This window comes from Leptodactylus fuscus, chromosome 5 (genome assembly GCF_031893055.1).
Source record: "Leptodactylus fuscus isolate aLepFus1 chromosome 5, aLepFus1.hap2, whole genome shotgun sequence".
NCBI lineage: Eukaryota > Metazoa > Chordata > Amphibia > Anura > Leptodactylidae > Leptodactylus > Leptodactylus fuscus.
Genome location: NC_134269.1, coordinates 74,075,956 through 74,096,791, shown reverse-complemented (window position 1 = coordinate 74,096,791; position 20,836 = coordinate 74,075,956). Strand labels below are relative to the sequence as shown.

The 20,836-nt window shown below is 40.9% G+C and overlaps 1 protein-coding gene across 2 annotated transcripts; it reads left to right on the top strand.

The window, feature by feature from the left end:
• The first annotated feature begins 4,199 nt into the window (after positions 1–4,199).
• DUT (deoxyuridine triphosphatase) lies at positions 4,200–11,102 on the top strand. Of its 2 annotated transcripts, XM_075276201.1 has the most exons (7): positions 4,200–4,312; positions 4,772–4,877; positions 6,006–6,097; positions 8,331–8,375; positions 9,088–9,162; positions 10,545–10,615; positions 10,771–11,102. In XM_075276201.1, the coding sequence occupies exons 1-7, from the start codon at positions 4,201–4,203 to the stop codon at positions 10,825–10,827; spliced, it is 558 nt and encodes a 185-aa protein (XP_075132302.1). In that variant the 5' UTR covers position 4,200; the 3' UTR covers positions 10,828–11,102. The 2 variants fall into 2 exon arrangements, with proteins under 2 accessions (XP_075132302.1, XP_075132303.1); XM_075276202.1 differs by lacking the exon at positions 4,200–4,312 and having other exon boundaries at positions 4,319–4,877.
• The last annotated feature ends 9,734 nt before the right edge of the window (positions 11,103–20,836 follow it).

The following is a 20,836-nucleotide window of genomic DNA, read 5'->3' as shown; positions in this document are numbered from 1 at the left end:
GCAAAAACAAATTTCTCCGGCAACTCTCCGATGATAAAATATAACTTTTAATCAGAAAACATCATAAAATGACAAAAAATTTGATGTCGATCACAAAATAAAGAAAAAAAATGTAAACCCCCTAAAAAACGCAAAAATGCGTTTTTTAGAGGGTTTACATTTTTTTTCTTTATTTTGTGATCGACATCAAATTTTTTGTCATTTTATGATGTTTTCTGATTAAAAGTTATATTTTATCATCGGAGAGTTGCCGGAGAAATTTGTTTTTGCCGTACTGTAAGTGACCGTCTGCTTCACCCCAAGTGTGAGAAGGAGCGCTATCGCAAGTCCTTCCTTCCAACCGCGACCAGGCTGTATAATCTACATCAGACCAAGCGAAGATCACTCCGCACAGAGAACTAATGATTATGAATGTCCTCCTTCTTTCTTCTCTGTTCCTAAGCTGCTATGGACTCCTAGTATATCTTTCTCAGCATATGTGTGTCTACTCAGGGGTGAACCTTCCCCTTTCGCCGCCCGAGCTAACTGCAGAAAGCCGCCCCCCCCCTGCCGGGAGGAGGGGGCAGATCGGGGGCGTGGCCGGGTGGATCGGGGGCGTGGCCGGGTGGATCGGGGGCGTGGCTTAGCCCCGTTCGCCGGCAGAGAGTAGGCCCGGAGACTGCCTGCTCTCTGCCTGAGCGTGAGGGGAGGCTGCCGGAGCAGCGCTGCTTCAGTGGCCTCCCCAAACCACCGCTCGGTGATAAGCCAGTCCAGGACAGCTTGTCCTGGACTGGCTTAGGTTAGCAAAAATGCCGCCCTCCCTGAGGCCCTGGCATAGTGCCGCCTGAAGCGCTCGCTTCAGGTCGCCTCATGGGAGGTGCGGCACTGTGTCTACTACTTCTGTAATATTTACTGTGTATTATCATGTATCTGTATTACTTTGCAGCTGAAACATACTGAAATTTCCCCACTGTGGGACTATTAAAGGATTATCTTATCTTATCTTATAACCTTACATATTGTCATTAGAGATGAGCGAGCAGTGTTTGATCGAGTACATGTTCAATCGGATATCAGGCTGTTCGAGATGTTCAATTCGAGTCGAACACCAGGTGGCAAACTCACTAAAAATTTGATTCCTCTCCCACCTTCCCTGTAGCTTTTTTTGCACCAATAACTGCGCAGGGGAGGTGGGACAGGAACTATGACAATGGAGGCATCGAAAAAAAATCGGAAAAAGTAATTGGCTGGCTAATTCAGGTGACCTCCAATTTATAGGAATGGTGGATTTAATATCCGGATCATATGAGACTGTGAACTATGTGACAGTGAGACAGGGACAGATGTACAGGCAGAGTTAGCTAGGGATTACCTTTATTTAGGTGGGAATGTTACTCAAACAGCTCTTTGGGGCTCTATCTGGTTGGGATCCCTGTCAGCTTGCAATATGCGCAAGCTGACTTTTTCCCATAGGAATGCATTGACCAGCGTTGATTGGCTGAATGCCATACAGAGTGCAGCATTCGGTCAATCACTTTTTCTGCTGGAGGCTCGTCTGTGAGGAGGCAGAGTCTAAGATCGGACCAGAATGGAGACTGCTATAGACCGATCTTAGACTCTGCCTACTCCGGCAGAACCAGCGATGATTGGCCGAATGCTGTAGTCTGTATGGCATTCGACCAATCAACACTGGTCAATGCATTCCTATGCCGAGATGTAGCAGTGCTGGCCGTGCGCTCAGCACTGCTACACCGGAGATGAAGCAGAGCTGAGTGTGCGCTGAACCCTGCTGCACACTCAGCTCTGCTGAGATACAGCAGGGTTGAGTGATGCAGCAGAGCTGAGTGTGCAACAGGGTTCAGCGCATCTCTGATGCAGCAGAGCTGAGTGTGCAGTAGGGTTCAGCGCACACTCAGCTCTGCTACATCTCTGATGCAGCAGAGCTGAGTGTGTAGCAGGGTTCAGCGCATCTCTGACCCCGGTACTGATGTAGGCTTGACCAAGGCTACATCAGTCAAGGCTTGAACAAGCCAACATCATTCAAGCCTACATCAGTCAAGCCTACATCAGTACCGGGGTCTACCATTAAGGCCCTGGGAATTGCAGTTTTTACCGCACATCTTTACTGCATCTAGCAGATACAATGTGTGCATAAACATAGTACCTCCTGACGATCCAAAGTGGTGAAACGCGTTGAGGAGCACACATAGAACTATCGAATGGCTAAGACAGAGCAGGGTAACTTTAGATGAAGCAGAGTTCCAGGGCCCAGATGGGCCACTAATGAGGGCTTCACTCAAGAACACTATTGAACCAAGGCTGACTAGGCTGTGTACAGTGAAGTGATCCTACCCAGTAGATGAGTCCCTCTAGGAATTGCCCATAGGATCTAAATAACTGTCCGTGCTCAATACATATTAAGCGGTTAGCACAGACCCGATTGATTAAGAAAATGGGTGTTTTATAATTCAGAATTGGATACACCAAGACGACCTGGAGTTAAGCTATATTAGGGTCGGTGGCTTCTAGTGGTGATCTCTGGTATTCCCAGTCACAAAGACATATCACCTTTTCAGGACTCGTACACTGTCGGTTGATTTTAATAATAGAAATAAAAGTTACGTTTTATTTATTTATTTAGTCACTAAATTGAGTATTGTGGGGTACATTACTTTTCTTAAGGGGTTAAAATGTAGATAAAACTATATAAAAGTGATCTGTCCAAAATAGTTTTGGTCATTTTGGCTGCACAGTGAACACTGTATAAACAAAGCCCGTAAGAACTTCACACAAACGCCCTTTTTCTCTCATTCCACCCCATTCGGAATTTTTCTCCAGCTTCCCAGGACATTGAAAGGAATATTAAGAAGAACATTATATACAATATTATGAAGTACAATTTGTCCTGCAAACATTAAGCCTTCATATGGCTCTGTGAATGGAGAAGTTATGGGGCCTGAAAGTCTAGAATGAAAAACGAAAAAATGTCTGCGGCAGGAAGGGGTTAAAGCAAAGGGGGAGTTATCAAAGTACTAGCCTCTGCCCACGACTTTGTCTGCATGTTGTCGACACATATATTCAGCAAATTGCTGTTGTCGATGGTTTGCCTGCTCCGGCGTTTCGGCAGTTTTCAAGCTGTCCTGCTGCTGAACTTCTTCCTCGCACCATGCATATGATTGTTCTGGCATCTCAGCAGCTGACTGGGACGCCATATATTGAGTGTGTTGTTGGCGTTGATGATCCACCTACTCTGGCATTTCAGCAGTTCTCAAGCGGGCCTGCTGCTGAACTTGTTCCTCACACCGTGCCTGTGATTATTCCGGTATCTTGGGAGCTCGTGGGGATGCCATACAATGAGTGTGTTGTTGGCGCTGATTATCAGCTTGCTGCAGTGTTTCGGCTGCTCTAAGAACCGCTTGACCCCTAGCTTGCTCAATCCCCCTGAGCTCCGCTTGAGGAGAACTCTGTGACTTCTGGCTACCTTCATAGCTCTCATGGTTTTAGAATTTTGCGACAAATTAGATTTTCTTTTTCCTGGCATGTTTAAAATTGGTGAATTGCAAATCTGGATTAAAGGTGTTTTTTCATCCAGTGCCTCAGCCCTGGAGCAGATATGCAGATGCTTGTTCACAATGGACTGAGGAGTTATCTGTGTGTTTACATAGAGACATGACAGACTTGGCTTTATCAGCAAAATGCAATATAGCTGATAAGAGCTGCTAAGTGCTAAGAGCAGTGTAATATAGTATGTGAACATAAATTCATAACAGTTGTGAAGCCATGTCATTTACTGGGATATAAAGTAGCCTACGTGTTAATCCAGGTTACAAACTATGTATGTACCAAATTTCTTCCAAATCGGTTCAAACACACAAACTTTCACATTTATAATATAAGTAGGATAGGATAAGTAGGATAGGATAGGATAGGATAGGAGGATAGCATAGGACAGGATCTACAGGATCTATTTTTAGGTGTAGAAAAGTTGCAAAATTTTTCACAAACTGCCTTTTGCACAAACACGTGTCACATTTCTTGTGAAAAGTCCTTCAGTGAAAGTAATAACAGAAAACATGCACAGCAGTATACATTATGTATTATCCAATAGGATCCGTCATTTGGCCTGCGGTCACATCTGTACAGGTGGAAGCAGCAGGGTGTGTACGGATACCTAGAGGCGTTGTATATTGATGTCACATGACCAGCACTGCTCTGTGCATCATGTCGGCAGCCACAATGAGTGCTCTGTATCTGCTGTCGGGGCGCCTGTGCTGCAGACGGCGGACTGTAGCTGGCTGCCTCCGTAATTCTTTTCGGGGCTACACCAAGCCAGGTAAATGTAATCCTACAGCACATATGTCAGCTCAGTGTACAGGCCTGCTTTACACGTATTGTGTTAGAAGACCTAAACCGAAAGGAAACTACAAATCCCATGATGCCACATTACAGGCGGCCGTCTGTGATAATGTTACTGTGGTCGCATGGAATTCTGGGACTCGTAGTTGTACAGTTCATGGAGGGGGCAGAGTACAGTAACACACATAGAGGAACAAAAATATATATCTGTGTGTATAATGTCACAGCCTGTAGTGTCTGTCCTAGTGTAGGGGATATAACTAATACTGATAGCGGAGACTGCACTTCTGAGGGGATTGTGGGAGTGACGTGGGCTTAGACGTAAATTACGCGGGTACTTTAGGATTTTGGCGGGATAGTTAGATTTCATTGTGTCCTGTCACCATCATGCCACTCACTCCTGTGCCTTCATCTCCCGCCAAACGGGCAAAGGAAGATGCCAGCGACACGGCCACTGTCGTGCTGCGATTTGCCAAGTTGTCAGAAAACGCGTACACTCCTACCAGAGGCTCTGCCCGGGCTGCAGGCTATGACCTCTATAGGTGAGACATTACAGAGCTCTATGTGTGTGTCTATCTATCTATCTATCTATCTATCTATCTATCTATCTATCTATCTGTGTGTGTTATTTTATTATTTATATATTTTTTAATTTGTTTTGTTTTGTTTTCCTGTTCTGACAATAAAAACTTATGTTTCCATTTAGTGTTCTTTCCATTTTGCTACAAATAGTTGTACAAATGTGACCTGTGAATGACTGCAGTGTCAGGCCTGGGTGACTATTACCACAACCCTTTGGGCACCTTCCTTTCTGTCACATTTGTTCTACACGTCAGTGGAAAGCCGTCCGTATTTAGCCATGTTTTCTGTGTCCGTCTGCATTCACTGTCATGTAAAAAATAAGCTTTCTTATATCTTATTTTTTTGTTGCTCTCCAAATGGAAGCTAAAGTTCTGCAGATGTCTCTTTTGAGACGTCCCTTTTGAAAAGTAAAGAACAAGTTTCCATCTTGTGTTTTATGTTACAGTGAATCATGGAGGCTGAGGGTGCTCTGTCAGTGTCGGCCATTATGGCATTGTTTGCTCAGATCCAGACCTCAGTGACAGCAATGTAAATTACATTTTTCAGTTTAACCCCACATATAGCAAAGAGTAGCTTAAAAAATAAAAATGCAGTTGAAATAAAACCTGTACATTAGTTGACTTGTCAGTCAGGGAAATGCAGCCTGCACATGGACTGTTTCACATATTATGATCATGTGAACAAGTCCGTTTAATGAGTGCTCAGTGCTTATACATACAGCTGTAGAAGCAAAGCCAAGCAATGTTTTTAATTAAAGCCAATTACAAAGATAATCACATAATGGATACTATTTAAGAGTTAAAAAAAAAAAAACTGCAGAGGTGTAAATAGAGTATCAGCAGGTAGGATTGGTCCCATGTTTATCTGCTTGTACAGTAAGGGCAAATCCTGAATGTATGAACACTTATCAAAATGCTTGTTCCTCCGCTGTCATGTCACATTTTTTGCATTCGGTTTATCAAAATTAAAGTTGCTTCTATTGAAATTCATTTTTGGTAGCGAAATGCAAAGTATATAGTTATATTTATTTCTGCATATAAAACAAGATGTGGATAGCTTCTTATTTTTTATTTCCTTCCACTCTTTAGTGCCTATGATTATGTTATTGGACCACAAGATAAAGCTATAGTGAAAACTGACATCCAGATTTGTGTTCCTAGTGGATGCTATGGCAGAGTTGGTAAGTATTAGGATGGTGTGGGTTTTTTTTGTTTTCCAATTTATGTTTCGGCTAGTTGCACACGACCATGTGCTTGCCACTGGCCACGACTGAACAGTACGGGTGACACACGGATGTCAACCTTGTACCAGCCATTCTTCCGTGGCTCCATTCATTTTATGAATACAAGCTGTTGAAGCAAAACTGGACGGGAATAGGGCCTGTCCTGAGTTTTATGGCCCAGGAGGTCGGCCTGCACAACAATCTTTGTAATATTCAGTTATGTGAGTGGGCCCATGGCACACTAACCCCATTCATTGCTATCTGGGAAAAAAACAATGATAGAAATAGAAACCTTATGATGGAGGTCCAGAAACTGGGTGAGCGCCACTTTGCAGTGATGTCATGTTTATTCACCATCTGGCCTGTTGCTGTCCATACAATACTAGTTAATGAGGCTGAGAAGTAATGCCAAGCATAGCCCCTATGCAATGTTTGTGTTTGCACTTGATATTTAGTGAAGAGGCTGCAGTGCTCACCTAGGTGCTGTGTTCTCCTGAAATAGCTGATCAGTGGGGATCCTGGGTGTGTGTTCCCCACTAATCAGATATTGATAACCTTTCCTAATTATAGGTAATCTGTACTACATTCCTGGAAACTAGTTTAGGGAAATTTTTCATCTTTTCCCTGGAGTGTGATAGATGTCCGAATGTAAAGCACTATGGAATTAATGGTGCTATATAAATAAATAATAATGTGCTCTACCTCTGATCACTGCATTTCTCACTAATGATTTTTTTTTCAGGTCTCCCTTTTATTCATGTGGCCAGCCTATTCACATTAGTGTCTACTGTATGGACTAGAAGTCTCTCCTTTTGTATGTCTGATATCTCAATGTCAGTCTCAGACTTTTTTTTAGAAAGAGAATTCTGGACCACACAGTAGATGCTGTGAAGTAACTGGTAACATGATGGAACGGAGAGCGTAAGAGAGGAATGTGGCAATCAGGAGCACAGTCATAACTAAAGGCAGGTACAGCATACACATTACACTCCACTTAGGGCTATGGCTCTGTGCTGCATTTGATAGTTCCAGCAAAGTGAATGAGATTCTGGCTAATCCCATCCACACATCGTAGAACGGAAATCTCTGGTTTTTGAAAAACCCAGCATGTCTAATTAAAAATCATATATAATCAAACATAGTATGCCAAAATTTTGTGTAATAAATAAATAAATAAATAAATACAAAACATAAAAAAAACAAATGGATCCTTTTGCAACCTGTAGATGGATGCCTTATCTGTCAGAAAGGGGCATAGCTTTCCTGTACAACTCACAGCTGAAAATTGGCATGAGTTATAATAAAAATGATGGACCAAAGTGTCCCTGCTCCTCCCACATTCACAGGAAGTGGTGAACAAGGTGCAAAATGGGGAATGTGGCGCCAGAAAGGGCCTTGTGCCAAAGCGTAGTCAAATTATTAGAGAGTGGAGTGATTGTGAGTATTGCTTTCTTATATTGCCCCCTGGAGCTATTCTTTACTGGAAGGAGTTAAATGACCTGTAGAAAGCTCCTGCCATGACGTGTGTACCCATATCCCCACTACTTTGCTGCAGCATGGCATATGGTGTCAGAGGCAGCACATTTTTTACTTAAAAAGTGCAGTTATCAGTGGGGAGACTAAGGGGCGCATCACTGGGCATGCCAATCCAAAATTTTAAACATCCATGTGAACATCAAGGTCTATAGTTGTGCAGTAAGGCTTCATTCACATGTCCAATAAAATGGAGCGGATGGTACACACAATGGCATCCATAAGCCATTTTTGTTTTTCATTGACCCATACACTTGAATGAATAGACAGAGCTGCAAAAACAGAAGTTATAGAACCTGCTTTGTTTTAATGGCCTGAACACTAGCCTATGAAAACTATGGACATTTGTGAGGGGCTATCGAAATTAATGGGTTTTTCTGCTATCTATTTTTGCTAATCCATTAAAAAAAAAAGTGCTTGTGTGCATGATGCCATAGAAGTCTGCTAATGGCTGTTGTGAACTTATGAGAATGCTCTATACAACTCTTATAATTATGGATCTTTGTGGAGAATCCTAGCTCAGCATATCCAGATCACAGGGTTGTTTAGTGACAGATGATCTTTAGGAGTTAATAGAAGTGAAGCAGGTAGTTATGGCTTCTGTTATATTGAGTGTTTTACATATTAATAATTTTCCTTTTCTTCCTGCTGTTCTTAGCTCCACGTTCTGGTTTGGCAGCTAAACACTTCATTGACGTAGGAGGTAATCCTTGTTTTTACATTTAGAAATATTAAGTATTGCTACATTTACTGTGTTCCTACTGTCCCGAAATGAAGTACCGAAGTGCAGACAGCTTCAGGTATCTTGATATTTTCACCCTGTCCACCCCAGAGGTAGGACTTTATATTATAGTAGTAGTATACAGGAAATTATGATTTTGACTACACTGCCCTATAGCCTATAAGGATATAAAATTGAGTCGGATATTGAGACTGTCTCCAAACCTGTAGGTTTTTGTAAAAACTACACTTTATATGTAATGAAGTTGATGTGGGGCAGTTTTATATTGGTGCAGTTTTGTTATATAAAACCAAAAAAACCTGATTCTGTAACTGAAATATTTAATCTTCATTTCCAAACCTTTTGAATACTCTATAGAAATACAAACACAATGTAACATTGTACTCTCCTCCACAGCTGGAAGGCGTCGGCAGCTTTTAGAGCCAAGGCCCTGACACAGTTAGAGCTTTGCATCTGAGGGCCATCACATTAACCTGCCAGCACCAATGTGCATTTTCCACTGATGACTGCAGTGTATTTTCCAGTCTCATTACACAATGCAGAATATTTTTCTATATTACGGAGGCCATTTCACATAGCTTCCTTCTGATGACATTTTAAGGAGCCTAGAGTCACTATCTTAAATGTGAATAAAAATTTTAAGCAGTTTTAACATTTGTTTCTTTCTATTTAGCTGGTGTTGTTGATGAAGACTATAGAGGAAATGTCGGTGTTGTGTTGTTCAATTTTGGAAAGGAGCCTTTTACTGGTATGTCCTATTTTGTAAAGGACGTTTTGCTTGTGGAAATTGATACATGCATGTCATGAAGCTCTAGTAGTTCTGGTACAGGGTAATGCTGCATTGAAAGAGTAGATTACTTCATGTAAGCTACTATTATGTATGTGAGGGAACTTCCTATGGTTTTTTTTTTTTTTTCTTTCCTCCTTTTTAGTTACTTTTGAAGGCTTTCTCTAAATCTTAGTTGCACCTTGAGCTGCTGAGCAGAAGCTACCTGTCGCGTTTCCAATACACACAAAGTAGAGGAGAATCTGCTCAGCTAAAGCTTGCTCACTCATTTTCCCTCTGCAAAAAAAAAAAAACGCAGCTGAAAACCTGTGTCTTCAGAAACCGCCTACATTTTTGAAAATTGCAGCATGTCAAAAAAACTGGCTTTTTCCGTTTAGGTATAATAAGAAAAACACTTTTCCTACGTGGGGCCTTAGGGTTATTCCCATCTGTGCAAATTGCTATTGAGACCGCAGTAAATGGCCACAAGACTTAACCACCTGTTCGGAACTTCCAGAAACAGGTGGGCAATGCTGCTCTTTCCTTTTTCCCTAAGGGTAAGTTCACAGGGTTTTTTGGTCAGGTTTTTGAGGCCATATCCTCCTCAAAATCCTGACCAAAAAGACGGCTCCCATTGAAATCAATGGGAGCCGGTCAGTTCTCTTTTTCCGGGAGCCGTTTGTTCCGGCATTGGAAAAAGAAGCGACATACTCATTCTTTCAGGCAGACATCCACCTGAAGACACCCCCTACTAGGCACATTCATTTGGGCCTAAACCGGGGCGGAGTGTGCACTGGCATTCAGTTGCAGCTACCTGTATTTTGGACTGGAACCTGAGGCGGCCTCCGCCTCAGGTTCTGGTCCAAAAAACCGTTGTAAACTTACCCTAACTCCCATAGAGGTGAATGGGAGGTGTAAAAATAGTGCAGCACATACAACCATATTATTTTTCTAACAGCAGAGATATGGAAGTGTTGAAACAATGTAGTTGTGCTACGCTGTTTTTGTACTTTATATTCACCTCTACAGAAACAGTCTTTGGATTTGTAGCCAATTCTTGTTGCCTGGGATAGAGGGGTTTTACAGCAGGCTCTCAGAGATGGAAACTAGAGTATTCATTGACTTCTATGGGGGAATTTTCTGTGCGTGTGATTTATGAACAAGGTCATTGTGCAAGGAGAGGACTAGGTAAGATGTGCCTTTTGTGAGTGGTGTAATCTTGTCCTCTATATAATATCTATCTACCATTCTTTGTAATTCTGCCTATGATTATGTGGTGTCTACTGAAAAGTGATCTCTACAGAACGGTGTATCATCCATTTATTAAGCTACTAATGCAATGTCATTTTACTTTTTTGTTTTAGTTAAAAAGGGTGACAGAGTAGCTCAATTAATATGTGAAAGAATAGTCTACCCTGATCTTGAGGAAGTTAAAGTAAGTAACTACATTTCATATAGTGCCTGTCTGGCCTTTCAGCTAGACTGGTGATTATAATAAATAATTGTTATAAGTGAACATCGTAAAATTGTAATAATGCGTCAACTTAGTGGGTTTTTTTTGTTTTTTCTCTTGCGTTTCTTGCTATACAGGTTCTGGATGATACAGAGCGAGGTGCTGGTGGTTTTGGATCAACTGGTCAAAACTAAGATTAGTAAAGAGGACTTTGTGTCGTTACTGTAAACTGACTGCTACATCCTCTACTCTCAAATACACTGTCAAAGGCCAAAGGTTCCATTTTGGGTTGTATTTGTAATCCAAATGTTACATTTTCAGGATATATATAATTTTTTTTTTTTTTTTTTTTTTTATTCGCAAAAAAACATGTTATCCATCAAGCTTCAGAAGCACAACATGTGTTCATAAGAAAACTGTGTGCGCTTAACGTCATAAAAGACACTTTAATTTTTTGTCCATGTTTTTTGGGGAGTTTTTTGTCCATTAATAAAGTATATAGATTTTTTTTTTAATCCTAGTTTGTCATTCTGTTTATTTTCCTGTTATAGTGTAAAAGCATTCCTCTCCTTTTTAAACATGTGGTATGATCTAAAGAGACTTGGTGTGTGAAAATGTTCCAACTTGTGTTGGGGTAAAGGAGTCAAATTGGTAATGAAAATGTACAGTAAATGAGTCTCTACTTATGTTTGCATAAGCACTTTGTGTGCATACAGACAGCTGTAACACAGTTCTGTGTAAGAGCACTCGTCAATGATAACTGGGGAAAAGCGTTCCATAGTATCTGATTAGAGCACTCACACCTTAGGGGGCATTCACACGGGGCAAAATGGCTCGGATTCTGGCGCGACTCTGGCGGAGTTCCGTGCTGGATTGCTGCCAGAATCTGTGCGATTAAAAAGCTTACCCATAGAACTCTATTGAGAGGTTTTGTTTTTTTTTTAACCGTGCGGATTCTGGCGGCAATTCCACACTGAGTCGCACCAGAATCCGAGCCCTTTTGCCCCTTGTCAATGCCCCCTTATGGTGAGAGAAGACAAACTCTGAAACCAGATGAGGCATTAACGAAGACATTATTTAAGACATTTCTACTGCTGTCAAATGCTCGTTTATGGCATTGAATATAAAAAAAAAAAAAATGAAAGTGGAAACTTCAGATATATAAATGCTGTAATTATTAGATCCTCTTGGAGTCTTGAACCCCAGGAGGTCTGATTACCACTAATGCAATGCGTTACGATGTTAATTCATCTCAAAGTAACAGCATTTATATGATGGGTAAGGGTATAGTGACATGGTGGAAACTTATCTTGCTTTTTCCCGCGACTAGATGCTGATGCAATGCATCAGCATCCTGTCATGACATCCTGCTCCTGATTAGGCCCGGATGTATGGGCCTGAGCGGTGGGTGTCTTGAGGCGTGGCTGACTCAGACGTGGAATCCATGTGAAGATAGAGCAGGCCATGCTTTTTTTCTGCTAGCTGAAAAAAATCGCTGGCAGAATAATTCCAGAATAAACTCCACCTGCCTGAAAACTCAGTGTGAACATGCCCTAAAGTAGCTGCTATATTTAAATACCAGACATCCATTGTACTGTTTCAGCAGATGTCAGAAAGGGGTAGTCCCATGATCATAATAGTTTTTATATTTGTAGACAATTAAAAGTTAAACATTTGGCAGAGTTTTAAAGATTTACTCTAAATATCTAGTGGTGACAAGTTGTAGTCTTGATCCATTGCCAGTGGATACGACCATGAAAGCAGGAACTTTCTAAGGTCAGAAAATCGGCCATGATTTCCTTATTGTGGCCGGGATATGTTCTGATACGTGTAGTGTCCCTACCTGATATCCCAGCTACAATAAGAAAATCATAGAAAGTTTCTGCGTTTGTGGTCGTATCCATTGGCAACTGATCAAGACAACGGACTGTCACCACTAAGAAAGTTGAAGAAAATCTTTAAAACTGCAAAATTTTTAACTGCTTATTTGCAAAAATGTTTTAACTTTTAATTCTCTACAAATGTAGATCTGATTATGTTCATGGGAATACCCCTTTACACATGTCCTGGTAAATTGTAGCTAGGCTTTTTTTGTTCAAGGTTTTTGAAAGGCTTCCTTTGTGGACAACACTTGTGCATGCGATTTCTCTGCACTGTACCCTATATTATGTCACGGGAAATATTCACCCCAGTTTTGCTTTTTTTTTTTTTTTTTTTTTTGCTACTTTAGCGAACTGCGGTGTATTTACATGCTATGTTTTACTTTATTTTTAAAATTTTTGTTTAGGTGATAACTTCCATAGATGGCATGGATGTCTGTGTGAGATGGTTGCTGTTCTATCTTGGTAAATCTTTGTATCCCTTTTGCTTTGGTATTCTGACAAGTAAAGCTTTGCAAGAACAGCACAGTCTTGGAGAATCTTTTCTTATTTTGTGAGGAATGCAAGTATTTTCTAAAACGGATAAGTCAATAGAGCCAACAGGAAACAGTTGGTTAGATTAACAATGCTTCATACAACACTGACTTAACATTAGTCTTTTTGTTAGAAACTTAAGCTGTTCTGGTCTTCCTCCTCTAGATGGCATCGTTAAGCACTCCTAGCATTGCTTGCCTTCACAGCTACTGATCTGATTCACCTCAATAAAGCAACACAGTGCTAGCAACCCTTTTACCTCCCACAGGAACTATTACTTCATAGTAATGGACTTCGTTTTATGTTTGTCTCTCTGGTGTGAGACCATTTCCTTCTGTTTCATCACATTGAAAACTTCCTCTTAATATTCCTCATGACCTCTTTCTATAGTATATTCTGATCTTGTTGACATTAGTTTATCAAACATGGTTATAGTGGTTGTGTCACCATATCAGTTTACCACCTTCCACAGGGTTAAGTTGTCCGATTCTCCAGGGTCTCACCACTGGGACTCTTATTAATCATTGGAAGCTCAGTAGTTGTTGCTTTACAGTGGTAGGGTCCTGGGTTCAAAGGACAAAAATCTGCATGACTATATTTTTACACACACACACACACACACACACACACACACACACACACACACACACACACACACACACACACGAGTGTGCAAAGCAGTAATCAAAGCAAAAGGTGGCTACTTTGAAGAACCTAGAATATAAGACTTATTTCAGTTGTTTCACACTATTTTTGTTAAGTATATAATTCCACATGTGTTAATTCATAGTTTTGATGCTTTCAGTGTGAATCTACAATTTTCATAGTTGTGAAAATACAGAAAACTCTTTGAATGAGAAGGTGCGTCCAAACTCTTGGTCTGTACTGTGTATGTGTGTGTGTATGTATGTGTGTGTATATATATATATATATATATATATATATATCTCAGATCTCTACTTGAGACAGAGTATGAATACAATGTCTGTAAAGTGAAGAAAGTAATCCTTTGAATTGAGGTGTGGGGAAGGTAGCTCAGTAGCAGCAATGGTGCGGACCCAACCAGTTAGGGACACACAATCTGTAGCACGCAGGTTTATTTAGGGGGGGGGGGGGGGTTACTGCAAAGTACATAAACCTTTGTCAGGCATAAAAGGCGAAAAACTAGAATACAGCCTTAACTTCAGGCAAAGGAATATGAGAAAAAACCCTGCTTGTCTGAGCTCTAATTAGACAATAAATACTAACTGTACGGGTGGCTTACTTTCAGCCAGACTCAGTGTCAAGACAAATCCAGGCACTTCCTCTCACTCCAAGGATCTGCCCTGATGTGCAGGCTCTGCAGACTTTTATGGCCCAGTACTGAGCCCAGGACCCACACCTGGGGCTGAGGCCTATTCAAGACCTGCCCTGGATCACACACAAGCTAGGAGTCTAGGGCTAATATTCCTGGACGCCAGTGCTCTGCCTGTCGCCTTTTCACAGCTGGTATGAGTTTGCTGAAATCTAGCTGAGGACAGAACTTGATTGTTTGACAGTCTTATAAGTTTTAAATGGAAGACCACTCCTATGGATTGTGGAGGTCCTGCTTATACTGTGAAAGTTTAGAGTAAATATAATACTGATTATAACTAGAGATGAGCGAGTGGTATTCGATCGAGTAGGTATTCGATCGAATGCTACGGTATTCAAAATACTCGTACTCGATCGAGTACCACTCGCTATTCGAATGGAATAGTTCGATGCAGAACCAGCATTGATTGGCCGAATGCTATACAGTCGGCCAATCAACGCTGGGTCTTCTCCGTGCAGCTTCCCCGCGGCGTCTTCCGGCTCTGAATTCACTCTGCCAGGCATCGGGCCTGGGCAGAGCCGACTGCGCATGCCTGCTTGTAATTTGATCGAATGTTGCCTACCCCTGAAACGAGCATTTTCCCCCCATAGAGTATAATAGGATTTGATATTCGATTCGTGTAGTCGAATATTGAGGGGCTACTCGAAACGAATATCGAATCTCGAACATTTTAGTATTCTCTCATCTCTAATTATAACCTGACCTTTACATGCAAAGTGCAAGCATAGTGCTCAGTTTCTTAGATGGATCACTTACTATTCAGTAGGCCTTTACAGCTGGTAGTAAGGAACTCCTGAGACATGCCAAAGTGATGTTCCTTTCTCCCTTATGGCAGATTACTTTAATATTCTATTGTATTTTGGCTTTAACATGGTTAAACTCATTCCAGTATAAAGTAAACTTCAATGACCCTGCCTATTTCCTGTACTGTCAAACCTTCTCTTGTAAGAATAAGTGTCCTTTTATTTGGTAGAGTGCAGAGTGATGTTTTTGGCAGAAGCATTGCTTTTGACTTGCATAAATTTGTGACCTCAACTGAAGGGAAAACTAAATGCTTGCCTTAGTGTCCATGATAACTCCAGTCTTGGATACCGACAGGTTTAGTAATGTTTGTGTCCAGTTTATTACATAGACTTGGCACATACCTTTTTGTTACATTGAGATGCTTAAAAAGCTAAAGCATTACAGTATATCTGTTTGTTACATTACAGTCTGCGCAAACATGTTAAAATCTGTTCTAAAAAGATGTATAATGCTCTGTTAATAGCAAGTACTTGTATTGAACTATTGATTGGATAGTGCTGGAGTTTGTATGGTCTTGCAATATTGACAAGCGGAATGGGAACACCCAAGTCATTTGTTTCCAGGAGGGTTAGCACAATTTCTAAGAAAAGGTGATTCATAGGGAATGATATATATATAATTTCCATTGCAACAGACCCTTCAGGAAACTGACAGTTCATCTTAATTATAGTGCCAGCATATTCTTCAAAATTTTACGCAGTGAAAGGCTTTGTTACTCCAATATCGTTTCACTTGTACAAGTTTATCAACGTATCAAATAGGGGGGCTCTGCTAGCAGTCATTTACACTGTGTTCCAAATTTCTTATGCAAATAATATTTTCTCGTATTTCAAAAAATTACATATTTGAATTGCAGTCATTGTAATTTTCCAGTCTTCAACTATTAGAGTACAATTGAAAGGTTTTTGAACCAACTGCCTATGATAACAGTATATTTTAATAAAAACTAAATGCACTCAAAATGCATGTTTTAAATTATTATGCACAGCAGAGTTTTCAACCTTTTTTATAAAGAACAAAAAGATGGTCATTTGTAAAATTATAAGTATTAGCAGGTTATTAGAAACTGAAATCAAACCGTTTTCAAGTCAAAACTTAATTCTAGGTGATGTTACATTTGCACATAGGACCCCTTGTTCGAAAGGAGCTTCTGCACTCTCTTGTCCATTGAATTTGTCAGGTTTTGGATGGTTTCTGCTTCAATTGTTTTGCATGAGGACTGAATACCCTCCCAGAGCTATTGCTTAGATGTGAACTGCCTCCCGCCATCATAGACACTCCTTTTGATGATGCTCCAGAGGTTCTCAATGGGGTTGAGGTCAGGGGAGCATGGGGGCCCACACCATAAGTTTCTCCCCTTTTATGCCCATAGTAGCCAGATATGCAGATGTTGTCATGCATAAAAATGATCTTGCTGCGGAATGCACGGTTCTTCTTCTTGAACCATGGCAGGAAGTGCTGTTTGAGAAACTCCACATACATTATGGAGTTCATCTTTACCCCTTCAGAGAACCTAAAGGGGCTGACAATCTCCCTATGAATCCAGCCCAAAACATTACTCCTCCTCCTCCTTGTTGGCGCCGTAGCCGTATTTGCGTGGGGTGTCCATCAACCAGCCATCCTCCACTCCATCCATCTAGACCATCGAGCGTTGCACGGCACTCATCGGTGAACAAAACAGTTTTGAAGTCAGTCTTCATGTATTGTTTGGCCCTTTTGAGCAGTTTCTGCTTGTGTGCAGTGGATAGAGGAGGTCGACAGGATGGCTTACGCACAGCTGCAAACCTCTGAAGGACCCTGCATCTTGTTGTTCTGGGGACGTTAGAGGCATCAGCAGCTTCAAAAACTTGTCTGCTGCTATGACAAGGCATTTTTGCAGTTGCTCTTTTAACCTGACATAATTGTCTGTTGGAAAGAGTTGTCAATTTTCCCTTATCAGCACGCACACGTGTGTGTGTGTGCGCTGTGAATCAGCTACATACTTCTTGATTGTGCAATGATCAAGATGAAGTGTTTTGGCAGTCGTTCCTTGACCTAAATACTCCACAATTTGTTGCTTCTCAGCAGCCAACGCATCCTTTTTCTTTCCCATTTTGGCAGAAATGTAGGCTGCTTAATAATGTGGAACAGCCTTCTTAAGTAGTCTTGCCTTTAACTGGACACACCTGCCAAACTAATTAGCACAGGCGTCTGCAATTGCTTTCAGTGACATAGAGAGCCCTGACACACATCACCATCAATGAGTTTAACTGACAAACAAAAAAATTCTTACCTTATCACTCCTAAACACTTTTTGCATAATAATGTGGAACACAGTGTATATATGAAAGTATTTGTCTGTTCAGAGCGTTCTTCTCAACTATGAGTGGTATATTAGCATTGGTTATAGTTTAGAATTACATACAGAGACATCCTGGCCACTTGCTGTCCATGAAACTGACATGCCTCCATTGCAGTTTTGGAGGAGCCAAAGTGGCAAATGACCATTCACGACTGTAGACTTGTATTAGCAAAAAATAGATCCGTTGTGTTGGATATTTTCAACCAGCAGATGCCCAAAAATAAGTGTTTGCCATTATTGCTGAATATTAGATGATCATTAACCAATTGTCACATGGCTGCCAATATCTAACATGGATAACCAGCTTATATTTCAAAAGCAAACACACTCTGCGCAAGACTTGGTGTCAAATGATCAACAAAAGAATAAAGTCATACGTGTGTTTTTAATTAACATTCGCTGAAATTGTCCAACTTGTCAGATCATATCTTTGGTAAACATTTTCTTTAATTTTTCTATCAAGGTATCAGTAACTGGTAGTGTTGAGCGAGTAATATTCGATCGAATACCTCGCCGGCATAGGAATGCGTGTAATCGGCCGAACACCAAGGGGTTAAACACATAGAATATTCGAAGTGTTTAACCCCTTGGTGTTCGGCGGATTACACGCATCTCTATGCCGGCGAGGTATTCGATCGAATATTACTCGCTCAACACTAGTAACTGGGTATATTTAGAAAACGTTGGCTCTAACTCCAAACTCTGCATGGTTCTGACATTGGCAAAACTTTTAAAAACTACTTCAATTTGTCTTCAAAGTGGCCTCTTAATCTCCAACAGATTATAATAAGCCAAAAAATTGTCTGTCATGTTACTAAACCAGATGTAGGTGCAACTACACTCAAAGACAAAAATCCACCAAGATTGCTGTAAAACTCAGCATGCAGTTATCGTATTCATATATGTAAATAAATACAGTTGTGGAATGATTAGGTACTGGGTGTTACCACATGGGGTGGTGCTCTCGTATGTGGCTTTTGAGTCGTGTACCTTTTGGTGAGAGAATGCTGACTGCTAAAGATATTTGTCCCATTAACAGACTTTGAGAAGTAAAATGATTATTTCAATGAACTGCCTGCCACTAAGCATTTCTGACCCAGCTGTTAGGAGCAGTGGTTAGTGGGAACATGCGCAAAGGAAAACCGGCTTTGGACCGCAGAGGATCATTTGAGCATGAGCAGCCTGGCATAGTTTCCTTAACCATCATCCAGAATCAGGTGACCTTTTTTTATCACACACCTGTCTCTGCCCAGACTATTTGTAGGTATTTGGCAAAAGCCCATTACATGTCCAGCCATTGACACTGTTATGTAGTGATACACTGTCCTGTATCTGGGGAGCCATTGCATATGACAGTCACCCTTCGGCTGATAAGAGCTCAATTCGGTTACATAGTTGATGAGGTTGGATAAAGACATTAGTCCATCAAGTCCAACCTATAACTCTACAATCCCTACAGTGTTGATCCAGGGGAAGGCAAAAAATCCCCATGAGGCTCATGCCAATTGCCCTATTTCAGGGGAAAAAATTCCTTCCCGACTCCAAATCTGGCAGTCAGTATAAAAACCCTGGCTCAACGTGTCCTTAAAATCTAGAGTCCATAACCTGTTATATTTTTCTCTTCAAGAAAGGCATCCAGGTCCTCTTTGAACTTGTTTAATGAATCCACCAGTTGAACAGTTTATCCAAATGAATTTGTCTTTTCGCTCTAATATTGCATTCACCCACATATATCATCATAACTTTCACACATATGAAGTTTCAAATGAATTCAGCAAGATGTTCTTAGTATTTTATTTTTTGTCATTGAGTGTATATACAGGCCTATACTTTTACCTCATGATCCATATGTGCTTTACAAACAACTGAATAGCATTGCCTCATAGGAAGAGAATTTTATAAGTGCAAGCGTTCCAGGTCTCTATACCAACAGATGTCAGCCCTTTATTTTAGGTAGATACTGGGCGTTGTAATTCCAGGAGCAATGACCCAGCCCTATCCATTTTGTAGAAACCATTCATATTTCTGTAGCTCTTTAGATTGCTCTTCCAGGATAGAGAGATCTCAACGTACCGTGTTTCCAAATAGTTGGTGCTGGTGGGCAGAAATAGTGATGTAGAAGATCTCCCTCAGTTTTGTCTATGTGAAGCCAGAATGTTGTTTGGCAGACGACCGTCTGTTTTCTTTCACAACACTTCACCTCAAAGAAGCAAACATAGCTGCAAATTTGTCACCACTTGAGTCAGCGCTAGCGACGTCTGAAAGCAAAAGATTTTTCTTTTTTTAAAAAATATAGTTTTAATATTTTTTTTCATTATTTATACAGCAGAAACTGTACAGTGGGTAACTAGGAGACTACCATACATCAGTGATTCCTAATGTTTCAACATGTAGTACTCCCAGTTACAGATGAGTGAATACTATTCGAAACTCCCATTTCGAATAGCACGCACCCATAGGAATGAATGGAAGTGGCTAGCACGCAGACTTTGCCGGTGGCCGGCCGCTTAACCCCCTGCGTGCCGGCTGCGTCCATTCATCCCTATGGGTGAGTGCTATTCGAAATGGGAGTTTCGAATAGTACTCGCTCATCTCTACGTCCCAGTCATAGAAATTTCAAGTATCTTAAAGGTATAAGTCAGTCTGAACAAAACTACTTGGCTACCATCATATTACTGTGCAAGTCTGTGTGGTCTAAGAAGTTTAGAGGCGGTCTGGGGTGAGTGCATACTATAATACATCATAAGATAAAAGCCCACCCTCCTTCAATTTCATGTTTTTACTAAATAACAATTGTGTGGTCCTCATCAACGTCTATAAACAAACAACTTCTGGTAACAAGAAAAGAAAACACGGCACACAAAAACAGATTCAGTTTGTAGTCATGTGTGTTTTTGTTTTTTTTCTTTTTTAATAGGCCAACATTTAGAAACCAGGTGGGAAAATAAATGTATTCTTTCTACATTCATGATCACCCAGATTAATTTGCAGCCATGGAATTACTAATCAAATGGTACGATTAGTTATCACTAAGTATGGAGAAACCACATCTAGAGGTCCTCTATGGCTAGACGTCAATGTTTACATGGGCACTGTGGCTCATACTGTTGGTATATACATATATGCAACAGATATAGACTTAGGGCTAGTTCACATGTGGGGTGCCCGTGCGGGTTTTGACACAGAAGGAGGTTTTTTTTTTTTTTTTTTAAATGTAGATTGTGAGCCCCACATAGAGCTCACAATGTACATTATTCCCCTATCAGCATGTCTTTGGAATATGGGATGGA